This window comes from Solenopsis invicta, chromosome 2, assembly GCF_016802725.1.
Source record: "Solenopsis invicta isolate M01_SB chromosome 2, UNIL_Sinv_3.0, whole genome shotgun sequence".
NCBI lineage: Eukaryota > Metazoa > Arthropoda > Insecta > Hymenoptera > Formicidae > Solenopsis > Solenopsis invicta.
Genome location: NC_052665.1, coordinates 3,273,565 through 3,290,810, shown reverse-complemented (window position 1 = coordinate 3,290,810; position 17,246 = coordinate 3,273,565). Strand labels below are relative to the sequence as shown.

General features: G+C 36.0%; 1 protein-coding gene across 7 annotated transcripts in view; it reads right to left on the bottom strand.

Annotated features, from left to right (window-relative positions):
- The window catches only part of LOC105196472 (fat-like cadherin-related tumor suppressor homolog), a 408,331-nt gene that overhangs the window by 27,055 nt on the left and 364,030 nt on the right, over positions 1–17,246 (bottom strand). For 6 of the 7 annotated variants that reach the window (XM_039446041.1, XM_039446040.1, XM_026135345.2 and 3 more), the window contains 2 exons: positions 3,508–3,663; positions 1,610–1,720 (listed from right to left, as the gene is read on the bottom strand). In XM_039446041.1, coding sequence (XP_039301975.1) covers positions 1,610–1,720; positions 3,508–3,663 — 267 coding nt within the window. The remainder of the gene's footprint in view (positions 1–1,609; positions 1,721–3,507; positions 3,664–17,246) is intronic. The other variant, XM_039446039.1, reaches the window with a different exon arrangement.

The window sequence follows — 17,246 nt, the reverse complement described above, 5'->3', positions numbered from 1 at the left end:
ATAAAGAGAGTGGGATGCGAAGAGAGGGAGGAACGGAGAGAAAGACAGACGCGAGGGTGAAAAGGGGATGAAGCCAAGAATGCCAACTATGTTAAATGTATATACATATAGTACATAAAGACTGTGTGCGCTGGATAGGACAAAACATTCAATTAACTCTTGACTGGTCGCGAACGGAAACTCGATTACCGAATAAAGTGCTTATATAATTGAAGAGTTTCTTATTGAAACCAAACAAGTCCATTTTAAAAAGAATATCTGAGTTACGGTGCGAAACCTGCGAAAACAGAGATAATGGAAAATATAAATAGATCATAAATATAAAATTTCCGCAAGAGCCAAACAGATTCAAAGGTTTTTATTTCTTTAAACGGGTTCTCAAAATATTAATCAAAACCTAAAACTCTGCTCTTACATTTATTACATGCTCAAAGAAAAATTACTTACATTAATACGAAGAAAAACTATAAAAGAACGTTTTTGATGAGAGCAATCTGTAAAATTTTGTAAAGAAATGAAAAAAACATTGCTTCATACTTTAAATAAATTTTTCGTTATTAATAAAAAATAACAAATGTAAAATATTAGAAGATGAATTATACAATTTTTGCAAGATTTTTATTTTTATACAAGTTTTTTATTTTTCTCTTTTTAAATGGGTTTCTAAAATATCAATCAAAGTCCACAACTTTGTTCTTAAACTGTTCTTACACTTTGTTCTTACATGTTTGTTCAGAAGAAATTTAATGATACGTATGTAAAGAAAAATATAAAAGGATATTTTTGCTAAGAGCGATTTGTAAAATTTTGAATTAAAAAGTAAAAAAATTATTACTTTATACTTGAAATTATATTTCCTTTTTCACTTTTATCACTACTAATATAAGTTATAAAAAGAGATAAATGTAAAATTACCATAAAATATTATAGGATAAAAATAAGCATAATAATAAAAGCAAGAGTCAAACAAGTACAGAAGCTTTTTATTTTTCTTTTTTAAATCCTCGAAATATTAATCAAAGTTTACAGCTTTGTTCTTATACTTATTATATATCCGGAGAAAAATTACTGTATTTACACAACGAATAGTTTGTAGATGAATTTTTGTTTCCTGAAAATTTAACATTTTAGACATGCTTGATATTTGCAGGAAATTCTTCAATTATATATAAATATATAATAAAGATAGACATATGTCATACAAAAAAAATCATCCATTCATCATATATATTAAATAAATATTTATCAGTTATAAATGCCGACTCCGTTGGCTGCAATCGGCTTTCGGAAGTACTTCAATTATTTCTGATCGCGCGACCAGTCAAGATGCGATCGATTGTTACAAGTGCATATACACGTAGGCCGTCCTAGCGACGAGCACAGCGGCAGCGTGAGAGAAAGAAATATATACGTAACCGTAAACATGGATTAAAACGTACATTCGGCATAAAAGCGCTCGCGTATCAACGCAAACGGCCCGCGTAAAAATGAAATATAATCGCGGCCACAGCCCCGCGTATAATCAAAACGTAATGTGGTACATAAGAGCTACTGTATGCTCGCGCGCGCCCGCGCCAGGCGCTTATTTTACGTGCCAAGGTATCCTTACCCTGAAGATACGATCTCCTGACAAGGTGTCGGGGCTAAATGTCTCCCAAGTCCCGTTCTCTAGTAACGTATCGATCGAAAGGTCGAACTCCCGCGAGCGGTTCCTCGATTTCTGTCGAGAACCAGAGAGGACAGCTTTTAGCCTCAGAACTGTTTCTATCGGGCGAATTTTCGATTTTTTTTCCTCCCTCTTCCCCTTCCCGACGGTTATACGTGTCCGCACGCCGATCGTTTATCCTCGTTATCCTTCTTCTTGCTCGTGACGACGACGACGACGACGACGACGACGACGTCGTCGACCTCGCGTCGCCCGAGAAAAACTCGAAGCCCATTCAAGTCTCTACCGTAATAAAGCCGCGCGCGAAACTTCGCGGCGCTCTACACCCCTTTAAATAGAAAGGCCTGACATTTTTGCATAATTACTTTCGCACGTGCTCCCATTTTACATCGACGTAATAGCGCGCCCGGTGACACATACATGCGATCACAAAATTAGTTAACATGTATCTCACGCGCGTGGAGACCGAGAGTTTTAATTTTTAATATTTTTTTCTTTTACCGTTGTAACGAGAGATCGGTAGGTATTGTCTCGTAATGCGAAGTTAATACTTCTATTTCGAAAAAATTTCGTTTCTCCGTTTCGTATTTTTCAGACACCGTGCTGCAGCGAAAAGTATTTTTCCACTGCGTTTTTCTGTTTCCTCGCGTAACACGACGCGGATTAAACACATTCCGTATATATATACATGGTATAGTTGTGAACAAATAACATTAATATTTGAGTCGTGTGCGTACGTGTGCATGAGAATCGACCGACATAGCTGTAATGAAAATTAGCATGTTTTATACGCGATATCTGTACTGAATAAGGACACGGTAAACTTTGCGTTTTATCTCCCTTAAAAATCTGAAATATTAATTAAAACACATTTCTCTCGCCGTTCAAAATCTCGCGGTCGTGCCTAATTGTAAAGCGCTCTGTGTTTAAGTATTGATCTCCCTCGGATCAAGGTCGTAAATTCTCCCATCTTCAATTAGGTCTGCACCGTTTCAGCGACGCCTCGTAATTTAATTTGCGCCGGCCGACCTCCAGCCGATGCTCGTGTTTGCAGCGGACGTGCGACGTTCACATGGAGGTTCACCTTCGTATTCACAAAGGTTATAACAGAAAGAGAGAGACAGAGCGATAGAGAAAGGGAGAGAGAGAGATAGAGAGATGGGAAAGAGAAGTTGGATGATGGCTGTGCCAGGGATCCTCGTGCTAGGGCACATGAGCTAAATCTACCCTTTCTATGCGATGATACCTCGGTGACTTTGATAACATCGAGAGAGGCAAAGGCTCTGATGGGAAAACGATAACGAGAAGCGAGAGAACAGGAAGGGGAGGAAAATAAGTCGCAAGCGGTCTGCTTCATGTTGGTGCGATACATCAGGCTGGTTTCTCTCTGTTTTTATGACCCAACAGCGTTGGTGGAATGGTCGACGAATTCCGCGGACCAAGTTATCCGTCGTCACGATGACGACCAACGTGTGAGAGACATGAATAGAATTTTACACACGCTCGTGTCGCGAAAGACACGATTCATCCTCCGCGCATTGCGGATTAAAACAATTTCACAGGTAGTGCGCGGTATGTACAGCGGGAGACACAAAGGTTCGCGCTTTTTACACACGGGGACGACAATGGGGAGAAAGCGGGGTCGTTCCAGAGAGAGAGAGAGAAAGAGAGAGAGAGAGAGATCTGGGTCGCTGCTCGCGACCGCTTTTGTCCCGTGCCCCCGGTCCATTCGTCGCCGGTGGAAATATATTTACAAGAAGCACGGATGAATGGAAGGAGGAGCTCATCAGGAAAAGATCGTGTAATGTGGATTGCGGAGAAACTCGCGAAGAAATCTGTACCTGGAAGAGCGGCTTGTCGGTCACCGGCGACGCCGGAATCTGGACCGTGTAAAACTTCTGCTCGAATTCGGGACCGTGGTCGTTGATATCCGCCACCTCGATGACGACCCTCGTGGTCGATGACAAGGGCGGCCTGCCGTTGTCTCTCACTGTCACCTGAAATGCATAGAATCACCAATTATAGCAATTTAATAATAATTCAATGTGTCATCGAGCGCATACTGTTAAATTGCAATGTCAAATTGTCGCAATGCCGAATTGCACCCAATTTGAGTTATTTTTTAATTATTATCATTCCTATGTCACCACTGCTACTATTCAATAGTCGTTAATTTAACTAAAACAATAGAGTTAAATTTAACTCTAAAATAATAATAGTAATACATTGAGAAAAATGATTTGATTATATCAACAAGATGCATGTGATTGAGGTTTTGATAAAACTAAGCAGAATTTCTGATTATTATAATAGAACTCGAAATTTTATAACTAAAATGTGTATAGACATACTTTACTATTTAGTATTTCCTACAAGATTTCTGATTAGTCCGTTTTTGAACAGATAAAACCTCATTGAATCTACCAGATTTTCAACTAATGTAACACACAAGACTCTTTTTTCAATGCATGAACTCCCGAAAAATTAAAAAATGTATTAAATTTGATTCAAAATTTATTTACTAAGTTTATTTACACATTAAACATTACTTATTTTTTGAAACTAAATATAAGTTTCAATAAAAATATGTTTATAAGAGAATTCAAACTTTAGTGCGAGCGGTCAGGATAAATTGCTTTATATTTTATCTTGTCGAGGTAAACAAAACATGTCTTGTAATCTAAATGTTTAACTTGGAAATCGAACAATTAGAAACAAAACTATTGTATTATTGTACTTTTTTGGTTATTATCTATTTGTTATAATTATTGCTAATGAAGGCGCAGTGTAGCACGAAACGCGTTCAGAGTTGTTTTATATTAACTGTTCACATTAATTTTCATTAATTTTGTTTAATTTATGCTGAGTTTCTCGTAATAAATATATATCAATTTAACTCCACCGTTACATTATTATGCTTTAATTTACTATTTAGTGTAGTTGCTACTTTAGTTTATTATTTAGTTGCGTATGTTAATGTGAACGCTATCTACCTTGAAACTAAACAACTCAACTGCAGCAATGGGTTGAATAAAGGTTGTTCTTTTAACTACATATTTCGTGTTAAAATATTAAATATACAAGGAACATTTTGTGTTAAAAATATCAAAATATTATTTAACTCAATCAATTGATTTAAATTTGATTTATTAATGTACAACGTTTCACGTAATCTATACAAATATATTCAAGTTACATATGTATATAAATATATATATGTATATAAATATTATAAACATTTGTTTATTTGTAAATCTTAATCAAAAATATAAGTGTTTACTTGTTACACTAACACATGATTGACGACTGAAAAAGATTAATAAATACTGAAATAAAAAATGTAAAGCAGGAAAGATTGCCTGATGAATTATGTAAAATCGTGTACCGTGACATTTAAAATTTTATCTTTATGTTAATCACACTTTGATAATATAAAGAAAAATATACCGATATAATGATCTCATAAATATGAAAATTTTATTAATTACAAAATATTATGAATATCGCTATGAGAGAAAGGTGGAAGGAAGATGGAGAGAATCACGTTATCGAAAGGAATTTACCAATATCCGAATATTGAAAAGCCAGCAATGGTAATTTCAGCGAATAAATGAGTTAATACGAATTCTGATTAATTCATGGTTAAATTAACACAGATACTCAGCTATCAACAAATCAAATCACAGCGTCAACATATCGTTGACTCAATTTATTACTATCTCTCGTAATGAAAGCGCGCGATCGGCTTTTCTACGCTAATTTCTATCTCTCTCTCTCCCTCCTCCTCATCGAGGCGTTTATTAATATACAAATTGCGCTGTCATTTTCTCTTTCCACGTCTATCGCGATAAATAATCGTGTACTCGAATTCCACAACTATAATGAAGATACGCGTGCGCGCATAAATTAATATTCTCATTCGATTATTCGGGCAACACGTGTGCGAGAATCAACTTTCCCGGCGGGTTCGCGCCGTCGTCGATTATTAGCGGGAAAACGAAAAAAGGCATTCTCTCGCCCTTTCTTTCCAAGGGCATTTAAAAACGAATCCATGGAGATATTCCTCCGTGTAATGCGATAGCTTTCTAGATTCTCTCTCCGACCGGTACGACTTTTCGTACGGCCGCACCCCTTTTTCTTGCTCGCTGCAGTCGTTGTCTTATCGCGCACGTTTCTCCACGTCCTGCGAAAATCCTGGACTTTCATGCGCGAATATCGCACGTACGATCTGGGCAGTCGGCTGTGCTGACCGGAAGAGGTGGAGGAGGAAGAGGAGGAGGAAAAGGAGGAAAGAGGAGCTTCGGGTCGTAAAACCGAGTGTCCTCGCACATCCGAGACGACGTCCGTGCAAATCCGAGATTCCGGCCTTCGTTTCTCGCATCGCCATACGGGAGAAACGCGCAAAACGGAAATTGAAATTCGTAATAATTTTCACCGTTTCAAATTTAGACGCCGCGAAAACGTGAAGATGAATTTTGCAAGATAGCATGACTTTTTTAAGAGTAACTTTCTTTAAACATCTTAATTAATACAAGCCCCGTGATAGACATCTCTTTCTTCTTCGTGGCACGCGTCGCCAGATCAGCGAGACAAGATGAATTTATAATTGAACTTCGTGAATAAGTCATGCGGCTACTCGGATGTTCGCTTACCCTCGTTCCACGTGAATTTAAGTCTCGAAATTCAATTTACGTTTTCGAGATCGAGACGGTCTGACAATAACCGACCGCGTTCCCCCGATCAAACCTTCGTTTACCTCGCGTCTCCTATAAATCTCACACGTCCCGGCTTCTCGTAAGAAAAACGTTCCCTCTTTCATTCTACGCCCAGTTCTATAGATAGAGCCAGCTTCCTAGAGCCTTTCGCGCAGAGGCAGTAACGAAGCATGTGACTCATCGCGACGAGCGCTCTATTAGGAAGCCGACGGCGCGGCGGCTGGGCGATCTGTCCATCCGTCCGGCGGAAGAGCCGCCGGCTAGACTGATGAGAGAGCAGACCGGTTACGAAATTCTCCGTCTCGGGGCCCCGCCGCCGTTCCCGCCCGCCCGCCTGCCCGCCCCGTCGTTCTTCGGCGCAATAATCGGTCCTCTCACGAAGCAATTTCCGCCCGGGAAGAAGGGAGCGAGAGAACGGAGGAAGGCTGCGGAGAGACCGCGACGTAAATCCAATGTCCCCCGGGACATCTCTCTCGCGGGAGAGAAAAGGACTATGCGCGTCAGAACCTCCGGGGTAACACCTGCACTAAATTAGGAGTACGAAACTCCGTTTTATACACCGGACGGCGTCGGCCCGGGTGTATGTTCCGGGACACTCGTCTGCGACGACCCGACGACGCGAAACAGCGCTTCGGATTTCCCTCGTAACGTACTCGCGTCGGCCGCGCGCGCTTATCCGCGCTGCCACATCTCTGCACGGGACGATCGGAATTCATTAAATAGAGCGCACCTGGGGAATTTCTATTCTGCACCTTCTGCCTTTAATTTGTCCATCCAATTTGTTCATAAGAGATTGCAATCTTCTTGGTTTAATTGTAACCTTGTACATACACACAGGAAAATGTCATTCTCCTGCTAAGAAAGGTGATTACTAAAAAATTTTTAGTTTTTTTCTTTTGAGTAATGCTTATCTTTGATGAAGCGCAAAGAATGATTTCTTAACGGTAATCTTGAAATACACTTATCATTTATTTGAAACAAGTGATATTTACTTAAAATGAAATTCTGTGTACACAGAAAAATATGTATTTGAATTAAGTAAATATTACTTGTTTCAAATATTCCATAAGTTCATTATAAGCACTAAAGCTCATTAAATTCATTCAAAATATATTCTGAACTCTGGTAATTCATTACAGACTTCAATCAATCAAAAAAAAGTTCAATCAATCAAAAAACTAAAACTTCGATTTGCTTATTATTCTGACTTTTCTTTGAAACAATTTTATAATATTCTTCGAAAGACTACAAGATTTTTTTCAGTTATATGATAATAAATTTTTTTTAAATAAGTATATTTTAAGAATATTATCAAGAAAATTCTTTGTTAAGAATAATTCTTATTTACTAGAAAAAAATGAAATATTATATAAATTGAATAAACGTTCTCTTGGCCGTATTTTTCTGTGTGTACGTACACGAAAAGATTTTCTTTTAAAATTTACCTTCAAAATCATAATAACAGACAGCACAGTATATCAAAGAATAATATTATAGTTTTAGTAAAATTTTAATAAAACTTTATTCTCCCGAGATGACGGTGGATTTATTGATTTTACCGCAAATTATAACTCTTGAATTATTGTTATTAAAATAAATTTAGTATTCAATCTGATTTAACGAGCCCCGTCATTAAGGTTGCATAAAATTAATTAATTTTTTAGTCAACATAAATTAAATGGGTCTCATAGATCAAGCGTCAATAACTTATAGACATCAGCTACGAAGAGTTAATCAAATTATTTAATTATGAAATGATAGTAAAATTCTTCGAAATACCATATTGTCCTACGACCGCTATAATTTTGAAGGTAAATTCTCTCTGTTTAGTACCTAATCTTCGGAAGAACACAATATTCTTCTTTGTTTTGAAAACAAGAAAATCTATATGAAAAGAAGAGAAACTTTATTCGATCTGAGGACCGCTTGTTTTCCGACGTTTTTCATTTTTCATTACAAAATTAATTATATGAAAATCATATGTGTCCCATTTAATGAAGACGGAGAGCGTATCGGCGTCGTGATTCTGCTACGTCATGTTCGTTCCTTCGAGGCTATATAAATTTCATCACAGTCATATCTTCTCGTATCTTCAAGGCGGAGGAATATATTAAGTGTCCCATTTCTGAAGCACCCTGTACAAGATGAACATGGGCCCTTATACCGCGCGGTGGATTTAAACGCTTGGCCGATCGCGCTAAATCCGTCCGAGCGTCGCGTTGCCGCGTCGTCGTCGTCGTCGTCGTCGCCCGAAGGTGCCTCTCGCAAGTTTCCCCGCTTCGCACTCCCTCCCAAGCACTCGCAATTTTATCATTTCACTCGGAGAGTGCTCGCGCTCCGGGCTACCAGGACGGTTTAATATCGGTATGCGATCTATGTAAACCGCATGGAAGGGTTGGCGAGATTCTGAGAACGCGAGTCAACACAGCAAACATGCGAATTCTAAGTAAAGATCATTATCCCACCGTATACTAAATGTGTCTTCTTTCTTCTTTATGTGCGATCTACGTAAATGTGATGAATGAGCGTTGATAGGGAGGGGAGAAAAAGATGTGGGTGTATGAATAGATTTCTTGTATATGAGTAATTATGTATTAGAATCTAAACTGAGCATAATCCTTAAGAAATGTGAACGATAAGACACAGTTTTAGTTAAGAGTAGTTAAACCTTGTTGCCAGCAACCAGGATAAACTGCTAAACTATACACCCAGAGAAAAGTTTCTTCAAGTAAAAAAAATTTGTTTGACTCAAAGAAACGTGTGCATGCTATACGGCTAAAGAAAAGTTTCTTTGATTTGAAGAAATTTTTTTGTTGCTCTTTTTATTAGAATTAAAAAAAACAATTTAATTAATAATCAACGCAAATCTGTCTTTAAATGAAAGAAATATATTTTTAGAACCAGAAGAACTAAATGATTTCTTATTCTTGGTCAGAACTTTCTTTGAATTCAAAAATTATTTCTTTAAATCAATTTTAATTTGAACGAATAATTTATTTACTTTAAAAAAGGCTAGTAACATTATTTCTTGAAATTGAATAAATTTTTATTTTTCTCAAAGATATTTTCACTTCAAATTAAAAAAAAAACCAAGTTAAAGAAATATCAAACAATTTCACCAATTTAAACATAACTTTTCTCCGAGTGTACATTTTAACTTGTCGAAGTAAACAAAACACGTCTTATAACTTAAATGTTTAACGTTAGGAATCAAGAAATTATAATATAAACAAAACTACGACTTAATTGTCAGTTAGAGATTCAAACGATACATAATATTTACACTTTAGTAGAGTCACATGTTTTTCTTTAACCTTCACCGAACAGTTCTCAACATTTTCCTCGGAATGGGTAAGCATGTTGTATTCAGTAATACGCAAACTGTAATACTGTGCGGACATAATGGCAGCGCTAGAAGATAGTGATATATTGATATGGAATAATTATAGTGTAATAAACCAGACTACTGCACAGTGCAACATATGTATTCGGAAATATAGATTCAAAAATAATTTATTGGCAATGAAAGTACATTTACTCTGTGAACATCGAATATTTGATACAGAGGAATACATAAGTTGGAAAGATGACACCGATGTGATATGGCAACATTTCTCCAAAGAAAACTTATATCTTGCAAAATGCAACATTTGTGGCATTTTATTGTTTAATGGATACAAGAAATCATCTTTATGGGCACATCTGACAGAAATCCATTCAGAAGAAATGAATGAAATAGTGAATTCCTGGACATCGTCACATATTACAAAAATTTATGCAGACAGCATAGATTACTTTTATGTCAATAAAATATATTACGGAATATGACTTAATATCTTCGCTGTACATGATTTGACTAATCAAGATCTTAAAAAGAAACTGAAAGCAATAACATGGTCAAAATGATGAAAAAATCCGTAAGTAAAAAAAATACAGCTACAAATTCTCAATGTGGTAATATAAATTCGCAAGTTTTCAAAAATTAAAAAGATCAACAAGAATAAGATGCAAAAATTAATTTTATTTTTCTTGAGTTAGCAATACATTTTATTATATATAATTAATATAATATAAAAGAATAAATATTTAACATTAAGAAATATAAAGATTATATGAATTTGAACCTAATGTATTATATATTTTAAAAGTGTTGTAATTAGAATTACTTGCGAGTTTTATTATTTAAATAAATCTAATTTTGGTAATTCAAATATATTATTATTCATATATTATTTATATATTCAAAGTGATCGATAGACATTTCTCATGCACTGAGTGACTGTTCAAGTGTTATAAAACCTAACTAGTAATTGAGTCATTAATATTATTTTTTTTTAATGTGAATAATAAGAATCACAATTTTAGTTAAATAATCAAATAATATACAAGACTGTGATTTTGTAACTTTAATAACAGATACTTTTTATAATTTTTTAATCGCTCTATCTATATATGTAGATATAACAACAGTGGCCATGAGATGATAATAACAAGGATTTGGACAACAGAATCTGGAAATCATATAATAGAGCCAATAAGGATAGGAATCCCATAACGGAATCTGGAGATCATATTGTAATATCGGCAATAACGATAATCATATGATTTGATATTATAATCTATGTATAAGCAGGCACGCTTGACGAGTAATTTTTCGCTGTTACAATTTCACGATTGTTCTATCAACTTTCTTACGACCTTGGTTGTATATGTTTATATAGACGCTGTCTACTTTGAAATTGAACAATTCAATCATAGAAATGAATTGAATAAAAGTTATTCTTTTAACTACGTATTTTATGTAAAAATAATAAATTTCCATATATAAGAAAGTTGACAATAACATATTGCTATTTAACTTTAGGAATTGGTTTAAATTTGATTTATTAATATTTAACAGTGTTCAATGTTTTAAATAATTTGTATAAATATAATTATATTCAATTTACATCTGTATATATGTATTAAAATTGTAAAGTACACGTGGGCATAATAATATAGATTATTTAACATTCTTATCCATTTATTCAAATTTAAATGTTCAAATTATTTGTATTATTTTTTTAAAATATTAGCATTCTCATGTAAAAAATTTGTTTATTATAATTTTAAAATTCAATGTGATATTTATTTTAGTTAAAATAAGTTGTTACAGAATTTTTGGAAATAATCATTAAATAAACTAAAATTAATTATGATGTTATTATAGAAAAAATATAATTAAAACGCGCTTTGTGTTTAAATTTGTTCGAAACTTGTTACATGTACATGGATTATAACAGACGTAAAACTGACATTTTAATTAATAAATTAAAAATTTTTTAAAACTTAGTAATGTTTATTTAATTCTTAATCAATCAAAGATGTGTGTTTACCAATTCATTATAATATTTTTGTACAATTTATTTATTCAGCTTATCACTTTGATTATTTGTATTAAACGCTGAAAAATCAATCGTTATATCAAATAATATTACGTAAATTATTAAAAGCGTATGTATGTGGATTTCTTCATATACATATTTGCAATTGTACTTTTATTTCTATTTTGTAATTTAGAATAATTTGCATATCGAAGACATTACAATAAGATATTCTTCGTTATATTATATAATTTAAAAATTAAATTTATCAATATTACTATTAATAAAGTGAATGTTAATTAATAGACAAAAATAAGTTCTCAATATGTAATTAAAACTATTAAAAGTAAATCTCTCTCTCTCTCTCTCTCTCTCTCTCTCTCTCTCTCTCTCTCTCTCTCTCTCATGGAAATTAATAATGTATTGGAATAACTTGTATAATATACAAAAAAAGAACGGATATATGTATAACGAAGTTTTATGCTAAGTAGCATTATCATAAAGTTATTTTAAGTATCGTTAAATGTTTAATTATTGTTTTTCTCACTATCCGTTAGCGAATAAATTTGAAGATAAAATTTGAAGGTCGAATACTGTTCTCTCATCATGAGTAAAGAAAAAAGAACGATATATTGTGTGTTGTGTTACGTGTAAATATTATATTCGTAGATTAATATAGGATATTACTGTGCAAATATATATGTATATATGATGACAACTATGATGACTGATGAGAAATCAGCGTATCGTTTTTCACGGTCATTGCACAATGTTCGAATGTTTCTCGATTGTATGATAAGAGGTGCTTTCCACTAGAAAAACATTTGTTTATGTTTTGAAATGACTATACAATTTTACACAAGATACTGCAAAATCCAGACATAGAATCTATTGGTTCTTGAATACATCTAGAGCTTTTTTCTTACCGAAAATATCAAGGAAAGATATTATTTATCTCAATTTGTTTAATTTCAACGTTAAATATTTACGTAATACTGCTCCTTAACTAACAAAGTCTATCAAAGTAAAATCCATTTGAAATTAAACGGAGATGAAGATTTTACTATTCTGCAAAAATCTTTCATTTTCAATTAAGTTAAGAAGACGATCCCTTTCACTCTTTGATCAATTGATCAAAGGATTCGTAAATAAAATGTAGTTCTGGAGTAATATTATAAGAGATAGAAAAGTTTAATTAATCTAAAAGAAAAAGTAATATCCCTCTCTTCTCGCTAAGTACAAATTTATCATTTTTAACACGGGGAATTTGCCGGAGGAAGACGAAGGACGCAGTTTTCATCACGACAGTTTTCGCGCGTCAGTGATCGAGCCGCGTCATTTCTCCGACTCGAACGGGAGACTCGATTTAGCGGCGAGCGACAAAACCACTGGACTTTTCGAGTAACTCGGCGACGTTTCCTCGACGAGGAGAGTGCATCCCGCTACAAGCCGCTCCAGCTTCAGAGAGGAATCGCGTTTTCCTCATGATTAGGGGTAATAGCCGTGCTTTGCCCGAGCAGTTCTTCAGAGGCTCTCCCTCTCGCCTTCCCGCCGCCCCTCTCGCTCGACTCTCGACTCTCCCGTAATTACCTCGACGGCCTCTGGTGATTTCTCCGGGCTTAACCCCGCGTTTGCGGCTAAATCCGAGGAACTCGCCGCCAGCTACGACGAGGCAGCGGCGAGCGTACTCGTGACAGTCGCCATAATAAACTCCAACGGCAACTGCCACGTGGAATGCGAGCGCGCAGCAGTTTCGCAAAGTAGCCGGGGAGTAGTTGCTTTTCTCCTCCTCCTCATCGTCGACCAGATCGATCGACCGCCGTCGTTTCGGTTTACGGTGAGAAACGCCGTCGGCGAGGGTTTTGCAAATGTTATGGCGACGATATTTCCCCGACGTTCCGCGGTCAAGGCGATTCTTTTACATCGAAAAGGCGTCCGCGACGACCCCCCGGTTTACCGGGATGGAGTTTACTCCATCGTCATGGAACATCGGCGTCGAGCGTGAGATCGTAGAGAGATTCGTATCGTGCAGGGGGAATCAGCACCGTCGACGGCGAAAAAGCTGCCTTGGACGCCGTAAATCGTCGACGGGACGGCGCTCCCGGTGGTAGGGGATCATTACCTCGCGCCTCTTCGAAATTTCCATTCGAAGGGCCGCCGCGCGTTGACTTTTACGGCGCTCCTTTCGCGGAGAACCGGGATAAGCATGTACTAATCGCCCGGGGCATTCTAACGGCACCGTGGGTATACATAAAACATTTATTCGCACAGCTTCCACGTTCCGTCCGAAAATCGAAGACGGCCGCGAGTTCGGGCACGAGCGATGATGAAACGAGCGAGGGGGATTTAATAATCTCATTCCGCGTGTATAAAGCAAAGTTTCGCTTAAGCCGATCCATTGTAATAGCGGGATCGGCGGAGAGGGCGCAATGGGGGAAATACGGGCTCATCCCAGGGATATCGAAATATTCTCAGATCTACCTAAAGCTCCGCGTTAATAACGATCGGCTCCGTATCCGCGGGAAATTTCTCCCTTGGAAACTATCGCGTTACCCCGCTCGGAATAAACCCGCGCGTTCGGGCGGCGCTCGCGCCCGTGCTAATTTCGCGCCGTAATAAATTTGCGTTTCCGGAACGGGGGCTTCCTCCGCGACGGCTAATTTCCCGGAAAATATGGCACTCGCGGTCTTTTATAGCGCGAGATGGGAGGAGGGGGGAAGGGAAACTGTAATTTCTCGCGATCGCGATGCACGCGCGCGGTGTTACGTTCAATTTGGCAAGCCGAGGCATCGCGCCCCGCGTCGCGACTTTCTCTTTTCATCTACTCTCCTTTCTCAAACCCTTCCTCCTCTTCCGCTCATTCTCTTTGGGAGAGTAAACCGGCAGATCGTTAAGGGAATATCACTCGCTCGCCGGAGCAGAAAAGCATGCATAATTTGAACAAAGCATGCATAATTTGAACTTCGAGGTTTCGCGGGAGAGACCCGACTCCGTGCCGAGGCTCCTCGCGTGGCCAAGGCCGTTTCCGGCGACCGTTCACTTCTAGAATTTACGTCCGCACGCACGGAATACCATTTCGGAAATGACTACATGGCGAATGGATTATCATAAAAGATTAATGGAACGGGCAATTGATAGTTTGGTCAAAGACGCGGCAGCTGCAATGTTCCGTTGCATTCATTATCCCCAGCCATTATTGGACCGCCGATGGTTACGGGTCTGCTTCGTTCACTGATGTAAACGAAGAAGTTGCAGCGCGCTGGCGGATATAAACGCTTGCCAAATTCTTAAATTCTGACGGAGAAAGATCGATTCGCCGATATATTGTAGTTTAAATCTGGCACTGAGCATCAATCATTTGTTTATGCATTCTAAGAAATGTTCGATAAAACCGCCATCTTCTTCGTCGATTAACAGTAACGCGAACATTTTTTCTAAGAAATTTATTTTATGTGTTGACTGCATGCTCTTTAATAAAAAGTAAAAACGTTAATAAATTTTCTTAAGTTCTTCATTTAATAAAGTTCTCTTAAGATATTTTAGAATCGTCGATCATTATTTTTCGGCAAATATTCGTCTCTTTTTCTAAAAAAAAATATGAACGTGTTACATTGCAAAATCCTCAATATACTTTATCGTGCTATTTGGCAAAATATATATTTTATAATTCGAGATATTTGTAATTTTATTCTTACACTTAAGTTAGTATACAACGATTTTAATATACATGATTTTAATGATTCAAAGATGTTTATCAATTTATAAAAATATACATATACGATTTAATTATTCCCACTTATTATTTTGATTCTTTGCATTAAACGTCAAAGAATTAATAATTCCTAAACAAATATAATCTTTAAAAATTATTTATAAATTTATATAGATCTTTTTCTACAAATGTAATCGTTCTTTTATTTAGAAACCGATAATTTTTTTCGTTTTTGACGGAATGTAGAGAAACTTAGAGATTCAGGTTCGAGTCCTATAGCTAGAGTGATGTTATCTTTTTTTTTCTCAATTCTTTATAGCATTCTAAGATCACATTCATTAGCACTAATATTATTGAACTGTTGGTCATTTTAATTTATGATGTTACATATTTCGGCTTCAGTTTAGGACTTCAATTGAAATGTATCAAAACTGACAAATATTCGCATGAATTTAGAAATTGGAAACTGAAAATTGTAAGATTCACACAAAAATTATTATTAAGCGCCAAAAGTTTGCTTTGACCAAAAAAAACACTCGTTTATGTTCGAAATAAAATTTAAATTAACTTAACCATGCTCTTCCCTTTTATGCTTGTTATTTGTGAGAATTTATAAAATTTGACATTTCACAAAACCGGCAATTTGGCTTTGTTGCATATTAGCCGTAGTCGCAACATTTTCAGTAGCGCTCGCATTTAATCACAAGCGCACTCCTATCATATTTGAAATTCAATGTGAAATTCCGCACTAATAAGTATTTTATAGCTATACGTATACAATGAGCTATTCTTCGAAAAATAAGTATTTAATCAGTCGATTAAAGCATACCGAGCGGATAGAACAGTCGTTTAGCCAGCAGCTAGGCATTGGAAAACGCTTATGGCAACCCCGCGAGGTAACTAAGCGGCTAGATAAACGCTAAAGGACTATCTGAGGTCGGAATAAAGTCAACTTCATCTCGCAGATGTTCCGAAATATTCGCGATCCACGATACCTCGCTTTATAGATATGCTTCGTATCTTCTAACGAAAATTATTATTCTTCCTCCCCTTCTATTATTTGTCTTCTTTTCTGAATAAAATTGACAGAATGGTATGCTGATATATCACAATTAAACACGGCACAAATAAGTTGATAAAAAAAAAGGAAGAAAATTAATCCTGAAATGTGCGTGCGTGTGTGATTTTTTATTCAAGAGTTAATTTTAATTTAGTACTGTTTTTGTTATCACAATTTTTATAACTTAAAATAATATTTAGTAAAACTTTTGCATTGAAATAGTATTAATCCAATTATTCTAACATCTTGCAACCTATAAAGTAGAAGAAAATGTAAAAAAAAGAAACGTAACAAATTCTTTTAAAATAAGCGAATTTTCATCCAGAATGATATTAACGTAAAATACGAGTAGCATTCTAGGATTAAATACATATATTAAGTTTAGAAGTTTCCAATTTAGAGGAACGTGTGTACAATCATAAATTTATAAAATCAGGATAAAATAAATGAATAAAATCGAGTATGTAAAACAAAGACCCTCAAATTTTATTGGAAATTTGCAATGTCTATTTCTTACTTCTTGTTTCTTATCGAGCCGTTATGGAGACGAGACTCCAAAGATGTTATCAGAGAAAGCATCGCGCGTAATTGCGGTCATTAATAATTGGAATCCCTGTCTGGGAAGCCAAGAGGAAATGCGGTTTCTTCACACACCGTATCAAACATTGAATAAACGCGTCGCGCGCGCGCCTGTGAGAGACGGTATTTTACTTTTTCTTAATTCCCTGTT